This window comes from Vombatus ursinus, unplaced genomic scaffold (genome assembly GCF_900497805.2).
Source record: "Vombatus ursinus unplaced genomic scaffold, bare-nosed wombat genome assembly UNPS02014833.1, whole genome shotgun sequence".
Classification (NCBI taxonomy): domain Eukaryota; kingdom Metazoa; phylum Chordata; class Mammalia; order Diprotodontia; family Vombatidae; genus Vombatus; species Vombatus ursinus.
In genome coordinates, this window is record NW_020954611.1 from 10,579,047 (window position 1) to 10,606,021 (window position 26,975).

General features: G+C 38.2%; 1 protein-coding gene across 1 annotated transcript in view; it reads left to right on the forward strand.

Annotated features, from left to right (window-relative positions):
• The window catches only part of PLCE1 (phospholipase C epsilon 1), a 166,756-nt gene that overhangs the window by 69,029 nt on the left and 70,752 nt on the right, over positions 1 to 26,975 (forward strand). The window contains exon 2 of the mRNA XM_027839818.1: positions 6,159 to 6,447. Within this exon, the coding sequence (XP_027695619.1) occupies positions 6,159 to 6,447 (289 nt within the window). The remainder of the gene's footprint in view (positions 1 to 6,158; positions 6,448 to 26,975) is intronic.

The window sequence follows — 26,975 nt, forward strand, 5'->3', positions numbered from 1 at the left end:
ATTATATTAAAACAGCTTATACACTCTACATTTACAAAATTCTTTTAATTAGATTTGGAGAACTACAGGTAGAAAAGTGGACAAGGTACCCTTTAATTTTGCATCCAAACATAAGATTTTATGATTTTGTATGAAGGCACAAGAATCTCCAGTGACTACCTGTTACCCACAAAATCAAATCTAATACTATGCTTAACTTTGCTTCCCCCAGGGGTTAGCATAATGCTGGTCACATAGAAGGTACCCAATAAATTTTTTTTGAATGCTTCCTGCTGCAGGAGATTTCCACAGTGATCTCATCTGAATGACTGCTGTACCTTTAAAATCTAAACCATTTATTTGCATATGTACACTTCCTTGTATTATTCATCATCTTTTCATATATGTATGTTACATCTCTACAACTAGAGTAGACAAATGTTGGATACATAGGAAATAATAAAACTACTTCTAGTAATAACTAAAATTTATGTAGCTCTCTAAAGTTTTACAAAGCACTTTATACACGTTTCATTTAAGCCTCAGAACAATCTTGCGAAGTAGGTACTATTTTAATTTTACAGAAGAGGTAACACATTCAGAAAAGTTCAATGACTTACCCTTGGTCACACAACTAGGAAGTGTTTAACTAGTTACTGAAATCTTCATGACACCAGTTTCAGTTCAGTAAATATTTTTGTTCATTGATTAATGAAAGAAATCTAAAGGAGAGTGGTAGAAGTTGATACTTTACTCTCATGGCCACAGCCTAAGTAAACCAGAAAGATGTATGAAGAATTTCCCACTATACTTCAGAATCTGTCAAATCTTTCTTCCTCATTCTTCTCCCTGTTCTTGCTATCTTCTTGCTTATCTAAATTTGACTATACTTCTTTTCCTGTTTCCTTTTCTTATTCCCTTGTCCCCTTAAGTGACCATAATATGGAAGATTTTTTTTCTTTTTTAATCATTTATGGTAATTTTAAAAGTAGGGTTTTATGTTTTTTGTTCTTAATTTTAAAAGTAGATGAATATATGTGTGTGTATACATATATTTGTATACAGACATATACACACCAAAATATTCATAGAAGTACTTTTTATGGTAGCAAAAAAAACTGAGAACAAAGTGGGTACCCATCATATAAAGAATGGCTGAATAAATTTTGGTATTGGAATACAGTGGAATATTGTACTATGCCACTTTAAGTGTGATCTACTTAACCTCTCTGGACCTCAAGATGACCTCAGAGGTCTCTTCAGCTTTAAATGTATGATTTAAAAAAAAACAATAACTAAGTAGATTTTCATTTTTATGTGATATTTAATTTTTGTCCCCAGTTAGTCAGTGTTCCTCAGTAGAAAACAGCTTCCTAATTTAGGGGTTTGTAGGAGCTTTTACAAAGCAGGATGTTGTATTAAAGGGCAGAGTAAGTGCTGACCTGTACTCATGAAGGGAGTTTCCTCATTTAGAAGTCCCATATACCAATGAAATCACAGACCAATTCCTGTATATGATAGGATCCCTGAAAATAGCCATAAGCAATTGGTTACAATGATGATGGTTCTGGCTGTGGCTTATGTGTATAATATTGTTATGATGCCATTTAATTATGCAGAATAACATTCTGCATAACACCTTTTATAAACACACATAAAGTAGAAATTACACATAATTTCTCTGCTTTTATAAAGCAAAGGATGACAGTATTTTAAATTGTTATGTGAAACCAGAGTTTTTGGAGACAAGGGAAATGCTCAACTCTGTTTTTACAAAATAGAAATTAATATCATTATTCTATATATAATCTCTTCACCCAAATACTGACGCCTGCTTCTGTCAACAAGCGTCTTTGTTTTGATAGCCAAGAAAAATTTTAGCTCAGTGTAGACAACAGAATACACTTTGTAAATTACAAAATCCAATTTCTGGAATACCTTCTTTTGGAATGTGTCTTGGAAATGTTATTTACTTCATATTTTTCAAAAGCTTTTCATCTCTAAATCAGATTATACTTTGAAATGTTTTATGATCTCAGTAAAGCTTTTTGGGACCCCCAAAACAAAAAAATGGCAGCTCTTTCCTTTTATGATAACTGGATAGACTAAGAATGTAAAGTGGAAGGTAGCAACTCTAATACCCCAGTCTTCATTGAGCCTGTTTTTCATGGTCCTTTTGCAAACTTCATAGAATTATACTACGTTAGAGGTAAAAGGGACTTTAGAGATCATATGTTCCACTATTCACATCTATTTCCTTTTTACAGATAAGGAAACAACCTTAAAGACTAGTCTGGATCTTGGAATTTATATATATGAGGGAAAGGGATGGGGAGGATAAAGTGAGGGGATAATGTTGTGTTTCTAAACTGTTGAAACCATGAAGTTTCTATACTGTTGAACCATTGCTGAGCACGTTTGGGGCTGAAGGTGCAGAGGGGCAATGTGGGAGGACATAAGCTCTTGGATATTTCAAAGTTTCTCTGCAATTAGAAAACTAGCAATTGCTGAGGAAGTTGCCAGGGAGTTGGCTCTGGGGGGAAGAAACATGAACTTAGACAAGGCCAACATAGCTAAAGGTGGGGCCAGGCACGGAAGGGCCTACCAGGAGGAGTAAAATGTCCTCACAAGATTTATAAGGGCTTAACTTGATTAATATTTGCTCTATAAGCCACAAATACTGTGTTTATCATTTTTCCATTTTTGCTTCCTAATTCTCCTCTTTAACTTTTCTCATGCCTGGAGTATTGCAATAGTCTGCTGATTGATTGGTCTTTTTGCCTCATGTCGTTTCCCACTCCAATCCATCCTCCACTCAACTGCCAAAGTGATTTTCCTAAAATTCAAGTCTGCCCATATCACCACCCCCCTGCTCGATAAATTTCAGTTATTCCCTATTTTTCCTTCTGTCATTATGAGTTCCACTGCATTTTTCTGTTTAGAGCCCATGAATGGAAAAATATGATTTAGAATAGCTTACATCAGTATAGAAACTAAGAGGAGGACAAAGTAAATAAATCTCGGGACAGGTCACTGCAAAAGAATGCTACTTGTTAAGAGGTTGGAGGAGAAAAGAAGAATTGAACTATATTCTTACCTGGATGGGGAGACATAAGAATTTTAAAAAAAAAGGTGTGTGTGGGAAGAGGTAGGAGGAAACTTGTGAAGAAAAATGACTTCATGGTTTTACTGGACTGCATACTTATATATGAGTCAACAATGTGAGACATCAGGCAAAAAATTGCCATTTCAGGTTGCTTTAAGAGAAGTATTGTGTTTAGAGTGAGGTGAATTATAGAAGTGGTGCCCTTGACAGAGACAGGGAAATATGGAAGAAGAGTGGGTTTGTATAGAGAGAGATAATAATTCTATTTTAGACACTTTCGGTTTGAGATGCATAGGAAAGGGACGTGTAGTTAGATATGTCCAATAGTGGCAGTTGGTAAAGTAGGATTAGAGCTCTGGAGAGAGACAAGGTTGTTAGATATATACATCTAGGAGTCATCTGCATAGAAATTATCATTGAACTTACAGTAGCCAGTGAGATCACAAAGTAGGAGAATAGAGAGAGAAAAGATAAGGGGACCTAGGACAGAGTTTTGGGGGGTATACCCACAGTTAGTATGGGAGTGACATGGATGAAGATCTAGCAAAGCACCTTGAGAAGAAATAATCAGATAGATGGGATGAGAACCAAGATAAGACAAGTTTATGAAAACATAGAAAGGAAAGAACATCCAGCAGAAGTAATCAATAGTGTCAAATGCTTCAAAGGTCAAGAAGTGTGAAGAAATGACGAAAAAAGTTTCAGTTGAATGATGAGGTTGGAAGTAAGACAGTAGACAGTTTAGGAGAGAGTAAGAGGAGAAGAAATAAGGCATCCAGTGTAGAAGACTTTTTCAAAGAGTTTAGCTGAGAAGGGGAGAAGAGATAAATGACCTAGTTAACAGAGATGGTACAATCAAATGAGGTCTTTTAAGAATTGTTGCAGACTTTTGGTATATTTATAGACCAGGAGATAGGCAGAGATTGAAGTTGAGGGTACAGGTGGAGGTGGCAGGATAAGATGATAGTGAAGGCAGTTAATAAGAGAAGATTGGAGGAGATGGGAACAAGGGGAATCTCTAAAAAACTATAACCAGTAATATGTTTTAGGTACTGCAGAAAGAAACTCTGCTTTGGAAATGTATACATAGGATTTGTTTGTTACGTCATCTAAACTAGCCACTCACTACTATAGCAAAACAATCTTTATGCTCTTCCGTGATTGTTCCTCTAGCAGCAGTTTCTCACACATCAGATATCCCCAACCTTTTTTCCCTCTTTTCAAGCTCCCACACCATTTCTCCCCTATCTGCTCAGTAGATTTGGTTTTGGGAGCCCTGCTCATAGTGTGGTGCCTTCATGAGATTGAGCCTCTGTTAGTGAGACATCACACTCAAGCTTCTTCTGACTTACTAGATGTGAAGTGACTTTATTGGAAATTGTCTTATCCTTTGTCAGATACTGTGGGAGAATGTGTTACAACAGATAATAACTCTTTTTTGTTACAACTGATCTACTAGTTGAATTAATGACCTAAATTTTTAAAAGGTTTTTCCAAATTCCAGTTTAAGTATGCCCATACCTTTTTTAAAGGCAATTTGAAATACTAATGCTGTTTTTGTTACCCGATCTGTTATTAGGCATAGTTTCTGGAATTTTCATTAAAAGTGAAGTGAAAATCGATTTCATGTTTTAATTTGTCTACTCTAGGGTTAGAAATGAGGTTGTTTTTTTGTGCACTGCTTGGCAGTACGTTATTGTATCACGTGGAGTTGAGCATACTGGTTAACAAAAAGCAATGTAAAGCCCTTCTTTATAACTGATAAAGTCAGTTTGAGTTTTATTGTGATACAGCACTGACACATAATGAAAGTATTGACCTCCTTGGTTCATTTAATGTACGTTTATGGTTTGCCCGTTTTGGTGGTCAGCACTATCTGCACCAAAACATTTCCAACATGTGGAATATTGATATTTCTGATTTATTCTGTTTTTTTTTCTCTTGGTACCATAACATGAAGGAACACTACTCACTACACTGTTATTTTTGGCAAACAGATAATCTCAATGATTTTGAGTAGGATCAGCCTGCATTCCTCTGCCACCCCATCCATTTCTTTGACTTTTAAAAATAGTTCAGTTGTACTGGCCCACAGTATTAGCCTACTCAGTGGTATTTCCTGAACCCAGTTTTCTAATGTTTCATAGTTCTTGCCAGGCCTTCACAGCTACTCTAACAGCCTCACGGCACATGAATTCCCTGTTTACGTTCCTCTATTTTTCTGTTACTGTCTCACTTCTTTCATGAGATGAATGATGTGTTGGACCTTGAGGAGTTGATGATCATGATGAGCCATCATAGATTCTCTCTGTCTTCTGAGAGTAGGTTCTCTCTGTCTTCTGCTGTAGAAACGGATAGATGTTATCTGTGAAAATAGAAAAGAAAGGACTTGTAACTAGTAGGATAGTCATACCAGTGACAGAAGTAAGAGTAGTATAGAGCACTCTACTTGTCCTTCATCCTTATAGCTCACGTATTTACTTGCCGATTTGGAAAGAGCACTTCATTTAGAGTCAGAAGATCTAGCCTTTTTTATTATTACCAATGGGCTCTTAGGCAAGTTGACCTCAATTTCCTCATCTGTAAAATGCGTGGATTAGACTACATGGCCTCTGATGGCCCTTCCAACTCTGGTTTATCCTCTGACCAAAGAAAGGCTCCCTCTTGACCCTTAAGGGGCAGAAACATTATATGGCAACAAATTGGTTTGAACCTGACCATTCCAGAAAAATTGAAAGGGGAAGAGAAGAGAACATTTTCTCTTTTTATCCAGAAGGATGTATGCCATATTGAGGAGTCAATAAGATTTGAAATGAATGTATCTTTCTTAATATAGCTTATAAATATAGTTTGATAGCACAGTTATTTGAATGCCATGTCATATAATTGCATAAAACTTTTCCAAATAAATAGCATCTGTAGAATGTTAATGCATGATTGCTGTGTTCGTAAGTGTTTGCTCTTAGAACTATTGGACATTTTTCTTAATAAGTCATCTTGGCATTATGTCAGCAACATAATTTGCTTTTCTAAGAAAGTAGATGAATACTTCCTGTATTTGAATTGTTCACAGATCAACAACACAGTGAGAAGGGGAGAAGAAACAGAAGGCACTCTTGGATCGTTTCTCTATTTCTTCAGGAAGGCTCTAGCCTTAGACACAATCCATGGACATATTAATATTGGCCCACGCTTGAAACAATGTGTTCGAGATACTTCATGTGAATACCGAGCCACTTTTCAAAGGACTTCAATTTCTCAGTACATCACTGGTTCTCTATTAGAGGCAACTACGTCTTTGGGTGCAAGAAGTGGCCTTTTAAATACTTTTGGAGGATCAGTAGGAAGAATAATGTTGAAAGGTAATGTCTGAAGTTTTGTTTTTAATTTAAACATTTTTAACATAAAAATGTTTATAAGTCTCCTATTGATTAATGCTAGATAGTGTTGTTGATGTTTAGAAGTTTGTCAAGGCAGTTAATTTTGGAGACTATAATAAAAAGAATTTAATTAATATTCTTTAAAGTATAATTTCCTAGGGAAGGAAGGTATTTTAAAATTGCAGTAAAAATGGAAGAAGCTATCCTCAGTAAACAAACAAACAAAAAACGATTACATGCAAGACATCAAGCTTTGAGGAAAGTTCCATGTAGAACGTTTCTTTATAAAGTATTACTGTAGTCATAATGAAATTAGACTGGTGACCACTTGCTGATTTCAGTACTGCGAACCTTCCCTTTATGAAGTAGAAATATTATGGAACCTGGGACATGGGTCCCGGGTTTGAACTCCCAACTCTGCGGCCCAGGGCAATGCACCTCTACTCCTTGAGCCTCAGTTTCCTCATCTACAAAATGAGGGCATTAAATTAGATGCCCTCAGATAATTTCTAGCTCTAGGTCTAAGTACGCTATGATTGTGATCCTATGTAAAATGTATTCCAGTAAGTTTTAATATAACGTTAACATTACATCTGTCAATCGATATTTGCCATTTTAAGATGCAGTTTTCTCACATAAAAATGAGAATCAGTGGAAAAACAAGGTTCCCTGCCTGCCTAATTCCCATGAATCAGACTAGATTAGATATGGGAGAACATCAAAGAATTAATTCCCAGTGTGTTGCAGCGCTGCTGTCACAATCCATTTGGTTGATTTCCATGGCAGGAAGTTTTGAAGTGGACTTCTGTAGCACCTAGACATTTCCCTTGGGAATATAACGGAAAAGCCTTTATTAAGTTTTTATAAGGTTCTGTGTTAGCACTGTTGATAGGAAAAGACAACCTTCAGTCCCTGATCTCAAGGAGCTCACGTTGTAATTAAGGGTGATAACACATATAGGAGGGAAAGACCAAGTAGTCCTTAGAGTACAATATCATATCAAATGGCATTCCTTAGGGGTCCAGAGGGCGAATGGTCAGCCAGATGGTAAGTGCAGAGGATCTTGGGGGGCAGATTGCCCCCAATCCATGACTGTTGAGAAGAGAGTAATATGCCCTCTGTGGATCTAAGCTCTGGATTATCTTAGGCATGGATTGGAGGGTGAGGGTGGTGTCTGGTGAGAACTAGGGATCTGGGAGGGAAAATAGAAGGTGCAAGAACTTTTCTGTCCTATTCTATTTCTGAAGCCCTGGATAGGTGGGCAGCAAGGCTAATGGAATTCTAACACAAGCAGAGCCTACTTATAATGTATTATATGCTTGTATGCTGGGAGTTCAAACTTGGGACCCATGTCCCAGGTTCCATAATATTTCTACTTCATAAAGGGAAGGTTCGCAGTACTGAAATCAGCAAGTGGTCACCAGTCTAATTTCATTATGACTACAGTAATACTTCATAAAGAAACGTTCTACATGGAACTTTCCTCAAAGCTTGATGTCTTGCATGTAATCATTTTTTGTTTGTTTGTTTACTGAGGATAGCTTCTTCAAATTTTACCACAATTTTAAAATACCTTCCTTCACTAGGAAATTATACTTTAAAGAATATTAATTAATTCTTTTTATCAGTGATTTTAAAAAAAAAGCATAGATGCCATGCTTATCAAATTTGCCCATGACACAAAGATGGGAGGAATACCTAACATCATCTAGCATAATAGCATTAAGATTCAAAAAGACCAGAACATTGGTCCGGTTTGATATAATGAATAAAGATAAATATAAAATCTTCGAATTATGTTCAAAAAATTAGCTTTGCAAGTACAAGAGAGTTATGATTAGACATTGATTTGTATAAAAAGAGCCGGAGGCTTTATAAACTAGAAGTTTAATATGAGTCAACACAGCAGCCAAGAAACCTAACTCACACTTGTGTTGTTTTGAGAGAGGTATAGCATCCTCTATGGGAGTTGGGATTTGACAGTCTTGGTATGTTCTGCCATGGTGAGACCATATCTGGTGTATATTTTTTGGAAGGACCTTAATAGCTAAAGACCATTCAGAGGAGAACAACAACTAAGATGGTAAAGAGACTCAAGTTCATGCCCCATGAAAATCAGTTGAAGGAATGGGAACATTTAGCCAAGAGGCTAAAAGACTTAGCAGGGACACTGTGGTTGTCTTACAGTATGTGAAGCAATCTTACTTAGAGAGAGAATAAACTTGTGTGTTGTTCTTGAAATATTACAGCAACACCTCCTACCCCAGACCCCTCTTGTCTTTGATGATAACATTAGACATAATCATAGGTAAAAACTAGTAGCCTCTCATGAGGTTGTTCTTGGCATGCTGTTGCCTAACCCTGTTATACAGCTATACCACTTTTCAGCCCCTCATCATTAACATCTGCTAACTTCTAAAGTACCTCAGGTAGAAAATTGTAGCTGAAAAGACAACAAAAGTTAAATGTTTGGCTTTTTGGGTCTAGGTTCCCTTTCCCTCAGCTGTGTGGTTCAGCACTCCTAACAAAGAGCCAGAAGTCAGTGTTCAATTGGCTGAACAGTTAGAGTGAACCCAGCTCCAGGGAATTCTACCCCTGCTAATCTTTTATATATAAAATTTTAGACTTATAAATTGATAAAGTAGGGAACCTTAGACTTCTTCAATAATAAAGACGCAGACTACATATAATGAAATAATATTCCCTTTACTATTAGTTTAGTAAATTTTAATTATTAAGTTGCTCTGTGTGTAGATGAACCTTTCTCCCCACCTTAACTTCCAGTCCTTTCACCTCTGAATACTCTTTCATGGCATAACCCCTCCTTTGGCTTACTTTTTTTTCCTTCCCAGTCTTGGTCATATAGATAACCAGTTCAGTGTTACGTTTTCCTCTTCTTTCAGATACCTTATCCTATTTCTGCTTATGGCTTGCCAAACCCTAGCCCTATATTACTCCCACTCTCTGGCTCCTTTGTTCCTACTCATATGCTATTGAATTGTGCTAGTGAAAATAATACACAATAATACTAACTGGGTCTACTGAAATTTTTATTATCTGATCTCAAATGGACCATCACTTCAATGAAGCAGTCCTAATTTTTTCTCTCCCCTAGTGGTCTTCAATTTTTTTTTAGATTACACATCCAAATAGTAAAAAATGTGCCTCTTCAATATATTTCATACATTATATTTGCATATATAATCATATTTGTATTTATTTATAAATCATATGCATATGCTACTATACTATTATGTATGTTACAAAGGATATACAACAAATGGAAATTTTCAAAGGACAACATAAAGATGAAATAAATAATATTTTAAAATTCTCATTAATGTATTAAAAATGATGAGCAAAAGTGAATTTTCTTTTATTTCAACTCAGCAGAAAGATGCCAATATAAATTCATTCATCTTTCTGTGATTCTGCTTACTAGATGGCATCATACCTAAATTTCCTACTAACGTTTAGATAGTTGTGTTGACTAGATCACAGAGTGAAGGAAGGGGATTATATATAATAAATTCAGAAAGGTAGGTCAGAACCAGGTTGTAAAGAGTTTTAAATGCCATTCTGGAAAGTAATATGGAACTATTTGCCCCAAAGATTATAAAACTGTGCATACCCTCTGACCCAGCTATACCACTACTAGAGCTTTACCTCAAGGAGATCAAAGAAGAAGGAAGAAGACCCATATATACAAAAATATTTACTGCAATGCTTTTTGTATTGATGAGGAAATGGAAACTGAGGGGATGCCAGTCAGTTGAGGAATGGATGTCCACGTTGTATATGAATGTAAAGGAATACTGTTATGTTATAAGAAATGATAAAGGGGATGGTTTCATAAAAACCTGGGAAAACTTATAAGAACTGATGCAAAGTGATGTGTGCAGAACCAGGAGAATAATCTATACAGTGACAACAATATTGTAAAGACAGCAATTTTAAAAGACATAGTAACTGTTAAATTCAGTGAACCACCACAGTTCTAAGGAACTCGTGATGAAACATGCTGTCCATCTCCAGATAGAGAGCTAAGCAACTCTGAGTGAAGATTGAAGCATTTTTTCCTTTTTCTTGTTTATTTTTCTTTTCTTTTTTTGTAGTGGAGGGAGGGGGATGTGGCTAATGCAGAAATTTGTTTTACACGACTTTACATATTTGTAATAGGTTTTGTTTTTCTTGCCTTCTCCTTAGAAAGGGGAGCGAATAGGAGAAGAGAGAGAATTTGGAACTAAAAAGAAAAAGAATAAAAAAAGTCTCCGTGCTTTAATTTTTTTAAATTAAAAAAGAGGTTTAAATGCTGAACCAGAGGAGTTTTTATACTTGCTCCTAGAATCAGTAGAAAACTGTGTGAATAGAGAGAATGGGGGATATAGCTAATGGATGTTGTGGAAAAAGAAATGACAAGGTTGGGCAATTGGTTGGATATGTGGAGTGAGTGAAAATGAGCTGAGAATGATAATGCCCTGACAGTAACATGAAAGTTCAGAAAAGGGGTAGGTTTGAGGGGAAAATATGATATGAGAGCTGTAAACCTGGACTGCCTGGCCAATCTGCTAACCGTCCTCAAATGACCTGGATAGTTTGCTGACCTCAAATGACCTAGACTCAATCATCTTTTCAAATAGGCATGGAATAGACATTGCATTTGTCTCAGTTTCTTGGAAAGAAAAGACAAAATCTTCCTCCTTATGTGGTAGAGGACATTGGAATGCCTCTTACAGTCCTTACTTCAGTCAGATGTCACCAAAGGACTGAACTAGATGAATGTCATGTCAGGTCATGCCCCTGTTTATATCCCCCAAACCTAGCACTGTGCCAGACATGTAACAGGCACTTAATATTTCTTGATTGATGATGTGGGAAGAAGTTTAGCAGGACAAGAATGGAGACTGATGTATAACAGAAAATAATTCCCTGCTCAGCAGCTTTGAAATTTTATCTTTACAGTTGCAGATATATTTCTCGAATTTGTCCTTCTTTATAATATTGCCTCTTAAATATTTCTGAAGCTTTTTGCAAATCCAGTTACTTTACTCCTAAGTATGACAGCCTGATCTGTTTGCTCTCATGGTTCCCAGTAGTCCTCACTATATCATGTTTTGAAGCTGTGTTTCACTACGCCCTTAAAGAGTTTCTCTTGCACTTGAGCCTTATCACCCAACTTTAGCTTGTTGAACGGGAACTTCTGGAGTATCCTTATTTCGCCTGTTTTCCATCATGTTTGCTCAGTGGAAGGATGTTGAGCTTGCTTTTTGAGATTGAGGTTGCTTCAGTGTTGGTGGGATAACTATATTCCAGAGCAGCTTTGTTGGTGGTTTTATATCTGAAGTTAAAATTTAAAATATACCTATGATGTTTCCAGGGCTATGTTAGGGGCTACAGAAGGATATTTAAAAATGTGAGTTGAGGTCTCTGCTTCAAAGGACTTTACAATTCTGTTAGGGAGATGAAACATAGAGTAATACATAGTAGTGTAGAATCAGCTGCAAAATTGTGTTGTTTTCAATAGAAATGTTAAAGAAGTTCAGTAAAAAGAGAGGAACCCAGATTTTAATACAATATCATCAATAATCAAAACCAATACAACTTAATGAGTGGTAACAGTTCTAAAGGGGCTGGTCACTTCTCTTGGTAAGTAGGGTGGAAAAGGAGGGAGTAAAGAATAAATAGCCCAAGTTCTGTCCCTTTCGTCCTGCTCTCTGTGGGAGAGACTGGTGAAGGCAGAGAGTAAATGAGACCAGGGATGTGGAGAAAGGTGTAGCACAGGGAGGAATCTGCAAGACTGTCTCACCAGCAAACACCCGTTCCTATGTGTCTGATGGTCCCTGACAGGGTCTGGCCTTGGAATGGCATTGGGTTCTGGGACTCTTTCTCAGCCTGAGCAATGGGAGTGTAGTTGCGTTTGCTGGAACCGTTCAACCCGGGCTGGGAAAGTTTAGAATGTGAACCCTGATGAGATGTTGTCTTGGCTTCAGCCTCTGCAATTCCCTCCCAGTCTTCAAGGTTAAGCCTTTGGTCCCCTCTTTGTTTTCAACAAGGGACAGGATGGAGGGGGATATGTAAATTGCATCACTCTTCTGAAACCAATGAACTGGAAGACTTCCAAATGAAAAGTGCCAGTGCCCTCCAGCGCCCAGAGTTCCAATCCTCATCTTCTCTGTAGGAGTGCTACATTAATAAGAGCAAACTTTTATTTTTAACTCACAGCTTAGTAACTTTAGACACAAGCAGAATATACTTTGTTGTCATGGCAATATAAAATAAATAGAAAATTTATGAGATTACTCTTAAAGCCAAAGCAGACTGTGGTTCATGTTCAAATAAGAAAATTTAATTTGCAAAGCACTTGCTGTACTGATATCAAAATTCTGTTATACTTTTCAAGAGAACAATTTATATAAAGGTTTTATTTAATATATAAATATATCAAGAATATATAAATATATATAATACACAAAGATATAAAGATATATTTGAAAATTTGAAGATCAGCTAATATATATTAAATGTTAATATATAATATAGTTTAATGTCATATTAAAATATATAATAACAACACCTACCTCCCAGGGGTGTTGTGAGGATCAAATGAGATAATAATTGTCAAGTGCTTAGCATGATGAATGGCACATAGTAAACACTATATAAATGTTAATTATCACTAATATGATATCTAAAATATGTATTTAAGGGTTAAATATATTTAGTAATTTTCTGTTTACCTCAATAAGCTTTAAATATAGATTACTCAGTATATATCTTATTACACATTTCATTACATAATTTCATTGATTTATCACAAATATGACATGCATAAATTAATTTTAATGAATTATAGTAACTCCGTCAGGTGACTCGTTATGTACATTTAATGAAATGGCTATGCTGTTTGAATAATTTTTCTTCTCAGCATATTGCTTTTCAAATTTTGCCTTCTTGATGTTTTGCTACACTTCTTTCTTACTTTCCTTTCATCTTGCTTTTTGTCAGCCCTTCTACATTATGTCATCCTTAACTGTATTCCCAATCATGTTCTCCAGCAAATTGCACTTTTAAATTATCTAGTTTCTAATTGCCACTCTCCCTTCTTTGCCACCCACAAACCTGTGCAAGTCTCCCACTCCTTAAAAATCCTTCCCTAGACCCTATCACCTCAAGCGCTCTTCTTTTATGTCTCCTCTTTTTCTTAGCCAAACTACTAGGGGAAAAAAATGTCCACACTGGTCGACTCAGCTTCCTCTCCTCTCATTCACTTCTCAACCCTTTGTAGCATGGCTTCTGACCTCACCCCTCATCTGAAACTGCTTACATCAAAGCTGACAAGGATTTTAGTTGCTAAATATTATGGTCTTTTCTTAATCCTTATTCTTCTTGACCCGTCTGCCGCCTGTGACAATGCTGAACACCCTTTTGTCCTGAGTATTCTCACTTATCTGAATTTTTGTGACACAGCTCTCTCTCTCTGGTTTTCTGCCTACTTTACTTCCAGTCTCATTGCTCCTTTTAAAGCTGTATCATCACACATATCACTCACCCTAACTGTTGGAGGTATCTCAAGGCTCTTTTCTCTCTTTACGTTTTCTCACTTGGTGAACTCCTTAGCCCTTGTGGGTTTAATTATCATCTGTATGCAGATGACTTCAAGATTTATATATTTAGCTCCATTCTTTCCTCTGAGCCCCAATCCCAAATTACCACTGCCTATTGGACATCACAAACTGGATGTCCTGTATGTTGTCAAGCTCAACATTTCCAAAATAAAATTCATTATATTTTCTCCTAAAACCACACCTCTTTTGAATTTCTCTATTTCTGGTAATAGCGCCACCGACCTTCTAGTCTCCCAGGTTCCCAACCTTGACTCCTCAATCTTGTAAGTTGTTCTTTAAAAAAAAAAGCCAAAACAATAGTAATTTAATTAAACTAAATAGACTTCTTTCTCTATCCTAATGTAAAGTGATAAATTCTCAAGAAATGATGAAGGCTAGGGGCAGCTAGGTGGCGCAGTGGATACAGCATTGGCCCTGAAGTCAGGAGGACCTGAGTTCAAATACAGCCTTAGACCAAAACACTTGACACTTACTAGCTGTGTGACCCTGGGCAAGTCACTTAACCCCAACTACCTAAAAAGAAAAGTGATAAAAGCTGTTTAAATGCATATCAATGTTATTTAAAAGAATGACTAGGTAGGGCAGCAGTCATAAAGTGTTCTTATGGGGTACTCACACTGCTTAAGCTTAAGTTATTCATAAAAATTGAAAGTACTAGTTAAAGTGTTTAAGTATAGGCAGTCCCCAACAAAAAAATTAATTTGTAAGGGGTTGTTTGAAAGTAGGAGCTTTTGCCCCCCTCATAGCAGCAGTCCTATCTTGGAAAATGAGCTGGGTAAAAGAACTGAGCGAGAGGAGGAGAACAAGCTTGATTACTTTGGGGAAAATGCAGTTACTTTAATAAAGCCAAACTTCTCCATGAAACAAAGGAAAGCCCATAATTTTTAACACAAATATTCTCAGTGTTGTTCAGCAGCTGCAGGTTCTGGAGTACTACACGGTAACTAATGCATTGAAATTGAGGATCATCTAAAGGACAGTGGAGAAAGGTCCATGTTTTGGGTGTGACCAGATGGCAAACATTACAAATAAGGAAAATGCAGGAAAAAACATGTAAAGAATGTCATGAAAGAAATGTATATGACTAGAAAAAAGATAGGCTAGTCATATAGCAAGAACAAGGTATAATTATTGATAACCAGTGGATAGTCCATATGTTCCATTGGTATGCATAGTGTCAAGGGATCAGAAGGTTTGAATAAATGAATAGCATTTATTAAGTAAGCACTAACTATGTGCAAAGCACTATGCTAAGTACTGGGTGTACAAATAATAAAATGGAGATAGTCCCTGTTATCAGGGAGCTCACATTCTAATGGAGAAGATGATACACAAGTTTCAGCAGCAAGTCAAATGGAAAGGCCCCATGGTCTTTAGGACGTAGTAGCAAAGTAAATGGTAATTCATCTTCTTCAATGTCTTTTATACTAATAAAATTGTTTCTAATGTCAAACCATTCATCAGTGCCAAGGACTTTGGTAGTAAGAACTTTTTTGGGGGAGTCTTTAGTAATTTGAATTCTTGAGGCTGCATTAACTTCAACACCTGCAGAATCATTTGCAAAGATTTCCTGGGATGATGGCTTTGGGGGCTGGGCTAGAAACTGAATGGATGGGGGTGGGAGGGTCCGCCATTTTCAGGGCTGTTGGACTTTGCTTCTCAGCAGTGTCAGTGGATCATCAGTTAGTATTTGTGGTGTGCTTGTCGTGTGCTGCCTGATGTTGCTCCCGTGGGGCGCCTGATTCTTATTTTTAAGGAGTGGTTTTCTCCCTTAACATTCTGGATCTCCTTTTCTAATTAGTTGACTTTCTTTTCGTAATCTTCTTGTTTTTCTTGGATTTTTAAAAATTTTTCCTCAATCTCTCTCATTTGATTTTTAAAGTCTTTTTTAAAATTCGTCTATGAATTCTTTTTGGGCAGGTGACCATTTGACATTACTCTTCAGGGTAGGGGAGGCTTTTTTGCTTCAGTATCCTCCTCTGAAGATGAACCCTATTCGTCTTCTCTGTTGCCTTAGTAACTTTTAATGGTTGGATTCTTTCTCTTTTGCCTGCTCATTTTTTTATTTGTAGTAGCTTATTTTTTGTAATCACCTCTAGTCCTGGGGTACGGGGGATGGTGCCTCTGGCTTCAGATCCTCCTTCAGTTTTCCCCTCTAGCCTAGAATTGAAACCAAGAACTCTACCCTCCTGTAAGTGCCCACAGCCAGCAATGTCCCAGCCCCAACTGCTTCTATACTCACCTAACGTGACTACACCTGAGCTGGGTCTGGCATCCCTTTTCAGCAGAGGTTCTCTCAATCTTCCCTGGCTCAGAACCTGACTTCCCACACTGTCTGGGAGGTGAAAGTTCCTGTGGCTGGAGCCCAGGCTACCTCCCAACCCAGCTAACCCCAGGGCCCACTGTTTGTTGTTTCAGTGGAACTAGTCTGGAAGTGTTTACTCTTCATAGGTACTAAACCTCAGTCCTGGAATTTTTCTTTGGATCTTCTCCAATTGTCCCAGGAAGACTGCTCTTCTGCCACAACTCTTGTTTATTTTTACCACTCTATCTTCTCCCCGAAGTGCTATTTTATCTTGTGGGGAAAATCTGAAGAGCTTGGAATTTTCTGATCTACTCCACCATCCTCCCAGAATCCTCTCAACCAAGAGCATTTATAGTAAATTCAGGATGGTACAGTGGAAGGAGTAGAAGATTAACCAAAATAGTGGATTAGGAAGCTTCACTCTACCAATGATCTAAGAAGAGCACCAGACTAAGTAGTGGTCTTGAAATCTAAGAAGAAACCACAGTGAGTCATCCTTCAACGCAAGATGACAAATTCAACCTACAGAAAAGTAATCAGGGCAGGACCTGTGGAAGATGGTTGAGACTCAGAATGAGACAATGGCAGAGATAAAGTTTTAAAGACCAAAAAGTCAGGAGCAGGACCAGGAGGAGAATAAGGGAATTGAACTAGATCAGTATCAGTCTAGTTCTTAAACTTTTTGGTTTTAGGATCCTTTTACATCTTGAAAATTACTGAGGACCCTTTTACAGTCTTAAAAACTACCGAGGACCCCAGATTTTATGTGGATTATACTTATTAATATTTACTACATTAGAAATTAAAACAAGAAATTTTAAAATGTATTAATCCATTCAAAATAATAAGCCAATTACCAGTTAATATAAATAATATTTTATGAAAATTAATGTATTTTCCAAAACAAAAATAATTATAACTAAGAGTGGAATTATTTATATATTTTTTCAAAATTTCTTTAATGTCTGGCTTAATAGAAAATAGCTGGATTCTCATATCTACTTCTGCATTTACTCTGTTGTGATATATTGTTTTGGTTGAAGTGTATGAAGAAAATCAGACCTTTATTCAAATATGTAGTTGGAAAAGGGAAGACTATTTTAATAGGCAAATAAGTGTGTATTATTATGAAAATGATTTTTACCTCAGGGACCCTTAGGGATCTGTGGATCACACTTTGACAACCTTTGACCTAGATGGTGTTTAAGGTATATTTTAGCTCTCAAATACTGTACTTAAATAGTCCAGAAGCATATTAGTCCTTGCCTTCTTGTTCTAGAAGACTTACAACCTTTCAGGAAGAAAGGAGATGGTAAGGAAATAGATAGTAATGGCAGCAGTATCAGTAGCGCCAAGAGCACCAGTGGGAGTGAGAGACTGGGTTATCATCAAACCAAATCTAGAGACAGAGGAGCACTGCTTTGACCTGGAGGCAACAGCTACTGATCTACAAAGTGCCAAAGGGAAAGAAAGACCAGCATGACAGAGAACCACAGAATCAAAGGACTAGAGGAGGGTCCTTGAAACCAGGGAGCACCAAGGGGAAAGAGAAGAGGAACAAGCATTTATTGAGTGCCTACTATATGCCAGGTGCAGTGCTATAAACAATAACAAATATCTCATTTGAACTTTATAACAACTTTATGAGGCAGGTACTATTATCTCCATTTACAGTTGAGGAAACTGAGGCAGACAGAGGTTAAATAACTTACCCAGGGGCACACAGCTAGAAAGTGTATGGGGCTGGATTTAAACTCAGGTTTTTCTGATTGCAGGTCCAACATTCTATCCACTATACCCCCTACCTAGATAAAGAGCTAAGAATTAAAGAGGCAAATCCAGACCTTGTCCTTCACAAGAGTTGTGAATCTTGTGAGCTGTGTATGTCTTAAAGTAGGGGAAAGGAGATAGACACTCCAACTAGTCTTTTCCCTGTTTACAGGGGACCTCCACCTCAGAGGAGAACTCTTAAGTTGGGGATAACTCTGTGGGTCCCTGGAGAAGGTACACTTAGCAACCCTGAGGTACACAGAGTAGTTGGAAGGACTGCATAGGTCCCCTTGGGAAGTGAGGGGATAGTGGCATTGTGTAGTTTCTTTGTCTGTGGGCTTGTGTATAAGTATCCTTTATGCTTAATAAAGTGTTAAATAAAGTTTATTCTGTGTCTGATGTCTTCTTAGTCTGAATGTATTCATGGAGTGAATTAGTCAGATACTGAAGTTCTCAAGATTTTTCTGGGTCAGAGCAAAATTTAAGAAACCCCACATACACATAAAAATCGTACCCATGTCCTAATGTCAGGATGAAAGCTGACATCAGCAAATGGTAGTTCTCAGTTGTTGCTAGTTTGTTTGTAAGGTTTGTGTCAATATAGGAGAAAGGTAGGAAGAGAAAGAAGGATAATCTGGTTATGAGACAGAGACAGACAGACATTATGGTAGGGAGGAAGAGAACCTAGTTAGGTTTAATAACTTCTGAGGTAAATGTTCATATAAACATATTTTGTTGGATTTGGATTTTAGGTATTATAATAAGTTAATGTGGGTTAAAAAACAAAAAAAAAACCCTAGACTGAACCGGAGACCTTGATTCAAACCTAATTCAGCCACTAAGCCTTTGAGAATCCAGTCGTTTTCTCAAGATTGTGCTTCAGGCAGCTCAACAATGTCTGCACCTGGGTGCTGCCGCAGAAGGACCCACTTCAATAGATAATTTTTATTTCCTGGGCTTGGAACATATATGACCACAGCTCTAGTGGCCTCTGTGTCTTGGCCGGCATTGCAGAGAGCATCTACTTCTAGGTGGATTCCCCAGGGAAGCTCCTGGCCATCTTGAGTCTGCCCCACCAAGACGTTTCATGCCTGGCATTCGTTGATGACTACAGCCCGTCCTCTCAGGTAGCCAAGACTTGCCTGGTCCCTTCACAGAGCCTCCACACTGTGTTGTAGGTGGAATTCACCAGAATTCCTTATCCCTATCATAATCTGGTCTCAGCACGCACTGCCTATCATAGACATGCATTATGGTTCTGGAGTCCCTTGGCCTGAGCAATTGCTTCTGCCTCCATGGGTCAGACAATGAAGCTGTGGGAGAAGTCTTCTGTTGAACTGCTGCTCTGTCCTTTTTGATGTGAGCATTGTGCCTGAGTGGGGAGAGTGATGGATCTATGTTCCAGGTTATCCTTTTCCAGAAGAAGTTCCAGACATAACAGAATAGAAAGCTCTTCACAAGGCACAGGTACCAGGTGGCATTTCTCTCCGTGCCCATTGCTGTCAGTCGCACACAGTGAGAATAGTGCCTTCAGTGGCCCACACAATCCCTTTACTAGTGCCTGCGTAAGGCTGACTTGGGCCAACAGTGTCAAGCCACCCCAGCCCCTGCCCATGTGCAGCAAGAGCCTTTGTGGACCTGGGAGCAGAGATGGGCAGAGAGGGAGGTGATAACGCAGAGCTTTGGCCCCACTGACCAGGATCAGAGGGGAGAGCAGAGAAGTTGCAATCAGTCAAGTCTTTTGGTAACCAACCAGGAACAGGGGAAAATCTGTGTGACTGACTTAAAGGAAGAAGTGAGCACGCTGGGGAAAATCAACAAAGCCTTAGGTTTCGCTACTCTCATCACCAGCCTCCTTCTGCTCCCACTGTGCATACCTGTCACAGCCCCTGGACCTGTGTGTAGTAAGTCCGAGCAGCCTACATACATACTGACATACTTAAGTTGTGATGGCAAGACATTTGCTTACGTCCGAACAGCTTGTGCTGCACACATTAGGACCACTCCCCCTTCTGAGCACAACCGCCCTTGTGAGTGTTAATGCCATGGCTTTCACATGGCATAGCCTGGGCTATGAAACATGCACGCAGCAGCCAATTGCTACAGAATCTGCATTTTGGGGGAGATATGAGGCATAATCTTTGCCCACACTGACTTCAGAATTACCCCATTAGGCTCAGAGAGAGACCAGGTACAGGAAGAATGGGTATTTATATAAGAAGAAAAAACCCTGTAATTGCAAGGTCTCCTGGGGCCAGAGCAGTGCATGTATAACACAGCTAGTGTATGTTACCAATTGACCAAGGGGCAGTTTTAATTTTCTGTGGAAATCTGAATTTGTGTAACAGAACTTTTACCCCCTCGCTTTCTTCTCTTGTCCCAGGTGAAGGCACAAGCTCTCATCACTAGACCAGATTCCCCCAATCAGTGTATTTGTTAACCTGTAGCCAAGGGAGAACTTTACATATGAAATAACTGTATTAGCCTTCTCTCTACTCTTTTCTCTATAGGTTCTCCTCCCCCTTTTTAAATATTGGGGAAGCGTAACAGTGACAACATTGAAGGCTCCGTGCTCACTGAGTTGGTACCAAGATGCTGACCTTGCCAAGGTCCATTTTGGAGCTCTGATAGATAGATATTTATGTAGTTTATCTAGGTTCTTGCCAGATTTTTTTAACTCTAGACTTGGTGTTCTATATTCCAAAAAATAGCTTGCTATTTATTTATGGTTAGGTTTTTACTATTCTTTTTTTCTTTTTAAGCAAAAAACTCAAAAAGTTTCCTCGTCTATAAAATGGAGATAATGATACTTGCGTATCTCACAGGTTTGTTAAAGGATCAAATGAAATAATGTGTCATAGACTATAGGATTTTTGCATCTGGAAAATATATTAGAGATAAAACTCCCTAATTTTAGAGATGAAGAAACATTGAGCCCAGAGACTTGAAGCAACTTGCCCAAGATTGCACAGGAGGCCAGTGGCAGAGCCAAGACTCAAAACCTCCAGCTGTCTTGATTCCCCAACAGTATTTTTTCCATCATTTAACAGAAAACACTTTGCAGAAAACAAATCGATGTATAAATGCTAGCAATTATTACTATATTATTGCTTTTTGAAATTCAGATATCTAATTATCTACTGTCGATTCCTCTTAGTGGAATAAACACAGCAGCCCCACCAGTAGGGGCTCAGTAGTCCCATGGAGAGAGCACTAGGCATAGAGTTAAGAAGATCTAGTTCAAATTCTGCCTTAGGCACTGTGTGATCTTGAGCAAATAACCTTTCAGCTTGTTTCCTCACCTTGTAAAACAAGGGTGTTGTATTTGCTAGCTTCCAAGGCCCCTCATGGGTCTAAACCCATGATCTTATGATCTGGCTTTGACTGAGACCTGCCTTTCTCCTGATGACACAAGGTAACCCATTCTTCTGTGAGTTCAATACCTGGTTCACAGTCCTTCACCTTCCCACCTCCTGCCCATATATTTGGGGACTTCAGCATATATAGATATGTATAGATATATAGACACTTGCCCAAATACCTTAATCTCCAAGTTCCTCAAATTGATCATTTCCCATGACCTACTCTCCCACTCCATAGTAGTAACACACAGAGATGGTCATACCCTTGATGTTGCCATCGCCCACAAATGCTCCACTTCCATGTCCATTCTGCCTTTCTCTCTGCTTTATAAAACCAAACTCTGTTCTTTGTTTACATCAGGACCTCCATGCCCTCGACCCCTTAGTTCTCTCTCAGGCCATCACCTGTACTAGCTGCACACTCGCCTTTATCCATCTAAACCCCTTGTTGAATCAGTTTAACTCTCTACCGTCCTCTTATCTTATCCTATTGTTCATCAGGCACCACCAAGCCCCACCCTGAGATCACTGCCAGCCCCTGCTGCCTTTCCTGCTACATGTGCTTCTCAGTGAAGCAGAGAGTATCACGCCAATGTGCTGACTGTGTCAATTACAAATCTATGCTGCATAGCCTCAACTTGACCCTCACTGCTGCCAGGCAATCTTTTGTATGTCTAATAAATCATCCTGCTCACCATAATCACTCTTCCAAACCTTTGCATCTCCCTTGAAACCTCTCATGACTCCCTCTCCTCCTTCTCTCCCAGCTGAGAACCTTTCTCATATTTTAACGGAAAAATTGAGGCTATTTATTGAGCTCCCTCTTATACCCCCTACTTAGCTCCCATCATTCAGATATCTTCTGCCAGTATCTCCTCCTTCACCCGTCTTACATGATGGTTCTCTTTGCCAAGATCCATCCCTCTGCATTCATGAATGATCCTTTCTCATCCTGTCTTCTCTAGCAGATTTCCATCTTTGTTTAATTGTCCATTCTCACTTATCTTCAGTCTCCCCTTTCTACTCACTGCTTCCTTACTGCCTACGAATATACCCATGACTCCCCCATCCTCAAAAAACCTTCGCTTGATCTACCTATCCCCACTGCCATCCCATATTTTTCCTGCTTTTTGTGGCTAAACTCCTTGAAAAGACTGTCTTGCAATAGATGCTTCCACTTCCTCTCTTCTCATTCTCTTATTAACTCTCTGTTGTCTGGGGTCAACCTCATCATTCAACTAGAACTATTTTCTCCACAGTTACTAACAGTCTCTAATTTGCCAAATCTAATTACTTTTTCTCAATTTTCGTATTTCTTGACCTCTCTGCAGCCTTTGGCAGTGGTGATCATAACCCTCTTATCTTTGATACTCTCTCTTCTTTATAGGTTTTCAGTACACTGTTGTTCCTGTTTCTCCTTATAGCTATCAGACTATCCCTTCTCAGTCACCTTTGCTGGATCTTCATCCAGATTATGCTCTCTAACAGTAGAAGTCCAGGATTCTGTCCAGGCTTCTCTTCCCCCTCTATACTACTTCACTTGGTGATCTCATCAGCTCCCATAGATTCAATTAAAATCATTATACTGATGATTCTTAGATCTATTTGTCTCCTGAACATGTCTCTTGAAATCTAATCTCATTTCTCCAGTTTCCCGCCAGATATCTCAAACCAGGGGTCCTATAGACATCTTAAACTAAACATGTACAAAACTGAACAGATTATCTTTCTTCAAACCCTCCCTTCTTTGAAGTTTCCCTATTACTGTTAAATATACCATCAGCCTCCTCATCCCCCAGACTTTAGACTCAGGTTGCATCCTCAACTCCTCATTATCCCTCACACCTCCCCCCACAATATCCCATCTGCTGCTTAGGCATGTTGATTTTTACCTTCATTCATCTCTTGAATATGTTTTCTTCTCTCTTCTGACACTGTCACCACCCTGTTGCAGGTTCTCATCACCTCACCCTTGGACTATTGCAGTAGCCTGCTGGTGGGTCTTCATGCCACACATCTGTCCCCATTCTAGAACATTCTCTACTCATATACCCAAAGTGCAGGTCCAACCATGCCCCCCCCCCATTCAATAACCCTAGTGGTTCCTTTTCACTTCCAGGATCAAATATAAAATCCTCTGTTTGGCATTCAAAACTCTTTATAACCTGCCCCCATCCACCTTTCCAGTCTTCCTATACCTCACATCTGACATGCGCTCTTCTATCCAGTGACATTGGCCTCTTTGCTGTTCCTGGACGAAGACACTATATCTCCTGATTCCAGGCATTTTCACCAGCTATAGCCCATGCATGGAATGCTCTCCTTAATTTCCTCTTGACTTTCATGGCTTCCTTGAAGTCCCAGCTAAAAGCCTGACATCTACAGAAAGTCTTTTTCAAATCTTTAATTCTAGGACTCCCCTCAGTTGATTATCTCTTGTTTATCCTGTGTATAACTTGTTTGTACATAATTGTTTCACATTGTATCTTCTCAAAGGCAGAGACTGCCTTTTGCCTTTTTTTTTCTATCCCCAACAGTTAGTACAATGCCTGGCACATAATAGATGCTTAATAAATCTTTATCAACTCATTGATTGATCCTAGGAGTGAAATCAATCTCTGGACTGTAAGTGGGGACAGAGCAGTGTCATCTCCTAAGATACTTGGTGAGGAGAAATGTAAGACAAAAACAAAAGACAAGAAATCAGAATTCTTCTACTCATATACTTTCCATTAAGATTTTCCTTAGCACCCACGCAAAAACATTTGACAACCATCCTTTATTCTATTTAATATCTCCAGAAATGTGAAAGTAGAAGCCCTGATATGTACTAGGAAGTGCCTGTTACTTTTTTACCATTTGAACTAATGGTGTGGTTCTTGTTCCTATAGCTGTAGAATCACGAGTGGTTAGCGTTTGAAGGGATCCTGGAAGCCTCATTCAATCCCTTTATCTTATAGATAAAGAAATTGAGTCTTGGAGACATGAAATGACTTGTCCTAGGTCACATAGGTGGTTATTTATTGGCAATGCTGGAATTCAACCCATGTCTGTTCACTCTAGAGGGGTGAATGTAGGAGAATTACTTAATTCAAAGGATCTGCAGTTGGTATCAAGTTTAGTTTTTATTCCAGAAGTAGTACATTTTTATGAAGATGAACTACTTGTTATTATAAAATTAAGTGGGATTTTAAGTACTGAAAATAAATCCTTTTTAAGTGTGTTTAAGTTGTTTATTGTTTAGAGTCTTAAATATTGATTTTGATGAGCTGTGAAAATTCTTTTCATGGAAACATTTATAGAACATAATGGAATATGCATACTATTTGTTTGCAGTAATATGTTAGTAGCAAATATTTAAAGGGAAAAATAGACCTCTGAGTCATCACTTAAAGTTCCTTTACTGTTGAACATTTATACCAACAAGTAATTAAACAAAAAACTAAAAGTATATTTTATGTAGTGAAAGGTTACACATACACACACAGTAGTTACAGGGGCAGGGTGTTATTACAGAATGTATTTAATTTTGGGAAGGAAAGGGGTGTCCAGACCTGTTATTTCATCTTTCTCCCCCTGATACAGTTCATACGTGGCATCTTTTAATAGGTTACTACCCTAGAAAACTTTTATGGGGACTCTGACGATTAAATGATTTGCTTATGGAGATATAATGTGTATCAGTTGTCACTCAACTCTCACCTGTAGCTCCAAGAAGCTGTGCCATGCACGGGAGCTACACTCTGGTGAGCTGTTTTGGCAGGTGGACTAAACCAGGTTGAGATTAACTGACAGGTCCTCAAACTCGTCAGTAAGTTGGAGGGGGGGGGCAGGTGTCTTCCCCAACCAGATGGAGACTTCCCCCAGCAGAATAGGTGGATGAAAATAAATCATTCCCATGGCCATGAAGGCTGCTGAAGCAGGTTCTGTGGAGCCCTTGGAGCTTGGTCAGACATGGAAAATGCCAAGGTGCATCCCAGGCCATCACCAGTAATTCTGACTTTTATCTTGCAACTGGACTTCAGTGACTCCGGAAGAGAGAGTGAGCCTGATGACTTTGTGCAACTGCCTCTCTTAAATTTGATTCACTCGAGAGACAAAACATCACGCTGTGATGTCATTGATCTTCTTTGAAAATAAAAGACCACAATAATCATAAGCAGAACTAGAACTTAGGTCTTCCTGACTCCAAGACTGGCCCTCCATCCCCTCAGCCATACTGCCTCTACATTTTAGTATTTACATAAAATTTTGGAGGACTCTAAACAACTTAAAGCATAGTGCTTGCTACTTTTACATTTTCCAGTCTTGCATTTCCTTTGCCAATTTTCTTTCACATTTTCGGTGAAAATGTATCAGTTTGCTGTATATTATCTTATTTTATCCTTACAACAACTCTGTGAGGCTAGGTGCTATTATTACTTCTATTTTGTGGAAATTGAAGCTGAGAGGTTAAGTGACTCACCCAGGGTCACACAGCTACTGCGTGTCTGAAGGAGAATTTGAACTCCATCTTCCTGACCAGCTGGTTTTATATACTTACGTTAGTTCTCTATATATTTTGAATATCAAACTCTTATGAGAGTTATTTGATGAAAAAATATTTTCCCCATTTGACTTCTTCTCTTTTCTTAGTTGAATTGATTATTTTAGTTCATGGGAAATATTTTAGTTTCACATAATTAATATTAATAATTAACAGTAATTAATATTGACTAATAATTAATATTCTGGTTGTTTCTTTTCTGTGTTTGGTTAAAATTCTCCCCCTAGCATTAGCAATGAAAAGTATCTTATTTTTTATAATTTTTTTAATGGTGAGACCATATTCACACACAACCTCAGCAAAGGGACTACAGCAGTTTATCTCCATAAATTTCACTGTCAGGTTGCTTTTTTACTAGGATTACAAGGTTGATTCAATTTTAGCAAAACAACTAACATAATTGTCAAAAAACAAAATATCTCAAATTACATTACTATAGCAATTGGTAGAAGAAGTTTTGACAAAATGTAGGTCATTTTTTCTTTAAAAAGAAAACCTATAAAATATAGGAATAGAAGGATCTTTTTTAATCATGAAAGTATATATTTTTTAAAAGCTAGCATTATATGTAATGGAGAAACACTAGAAGCTTCCCCAGTAAATGCAAGAATTACGACAAAGATGTCCCCTTCACCTGCCATTATTTGACATAGTTCTAGGAATGTTAGCATTAACAGTAACAGTAGCTATTATTAATAGCACATACTTAGTGTTTTAAGGTTTGCAAAGCACTCTACAAATTTGGTCCTCATAAAAATCCTGAGAAATAGGTTCTATTATTATCCTCACTTTTTAGGCATGATAATTGAGGCTAAGAGAGAGGTTAAGTGACTTGCCCAGGGTCAGATTCCTAATAAATGTCTGAGACAGAATTTGAACTCTGGTCTTCCTGACTTCAAGCC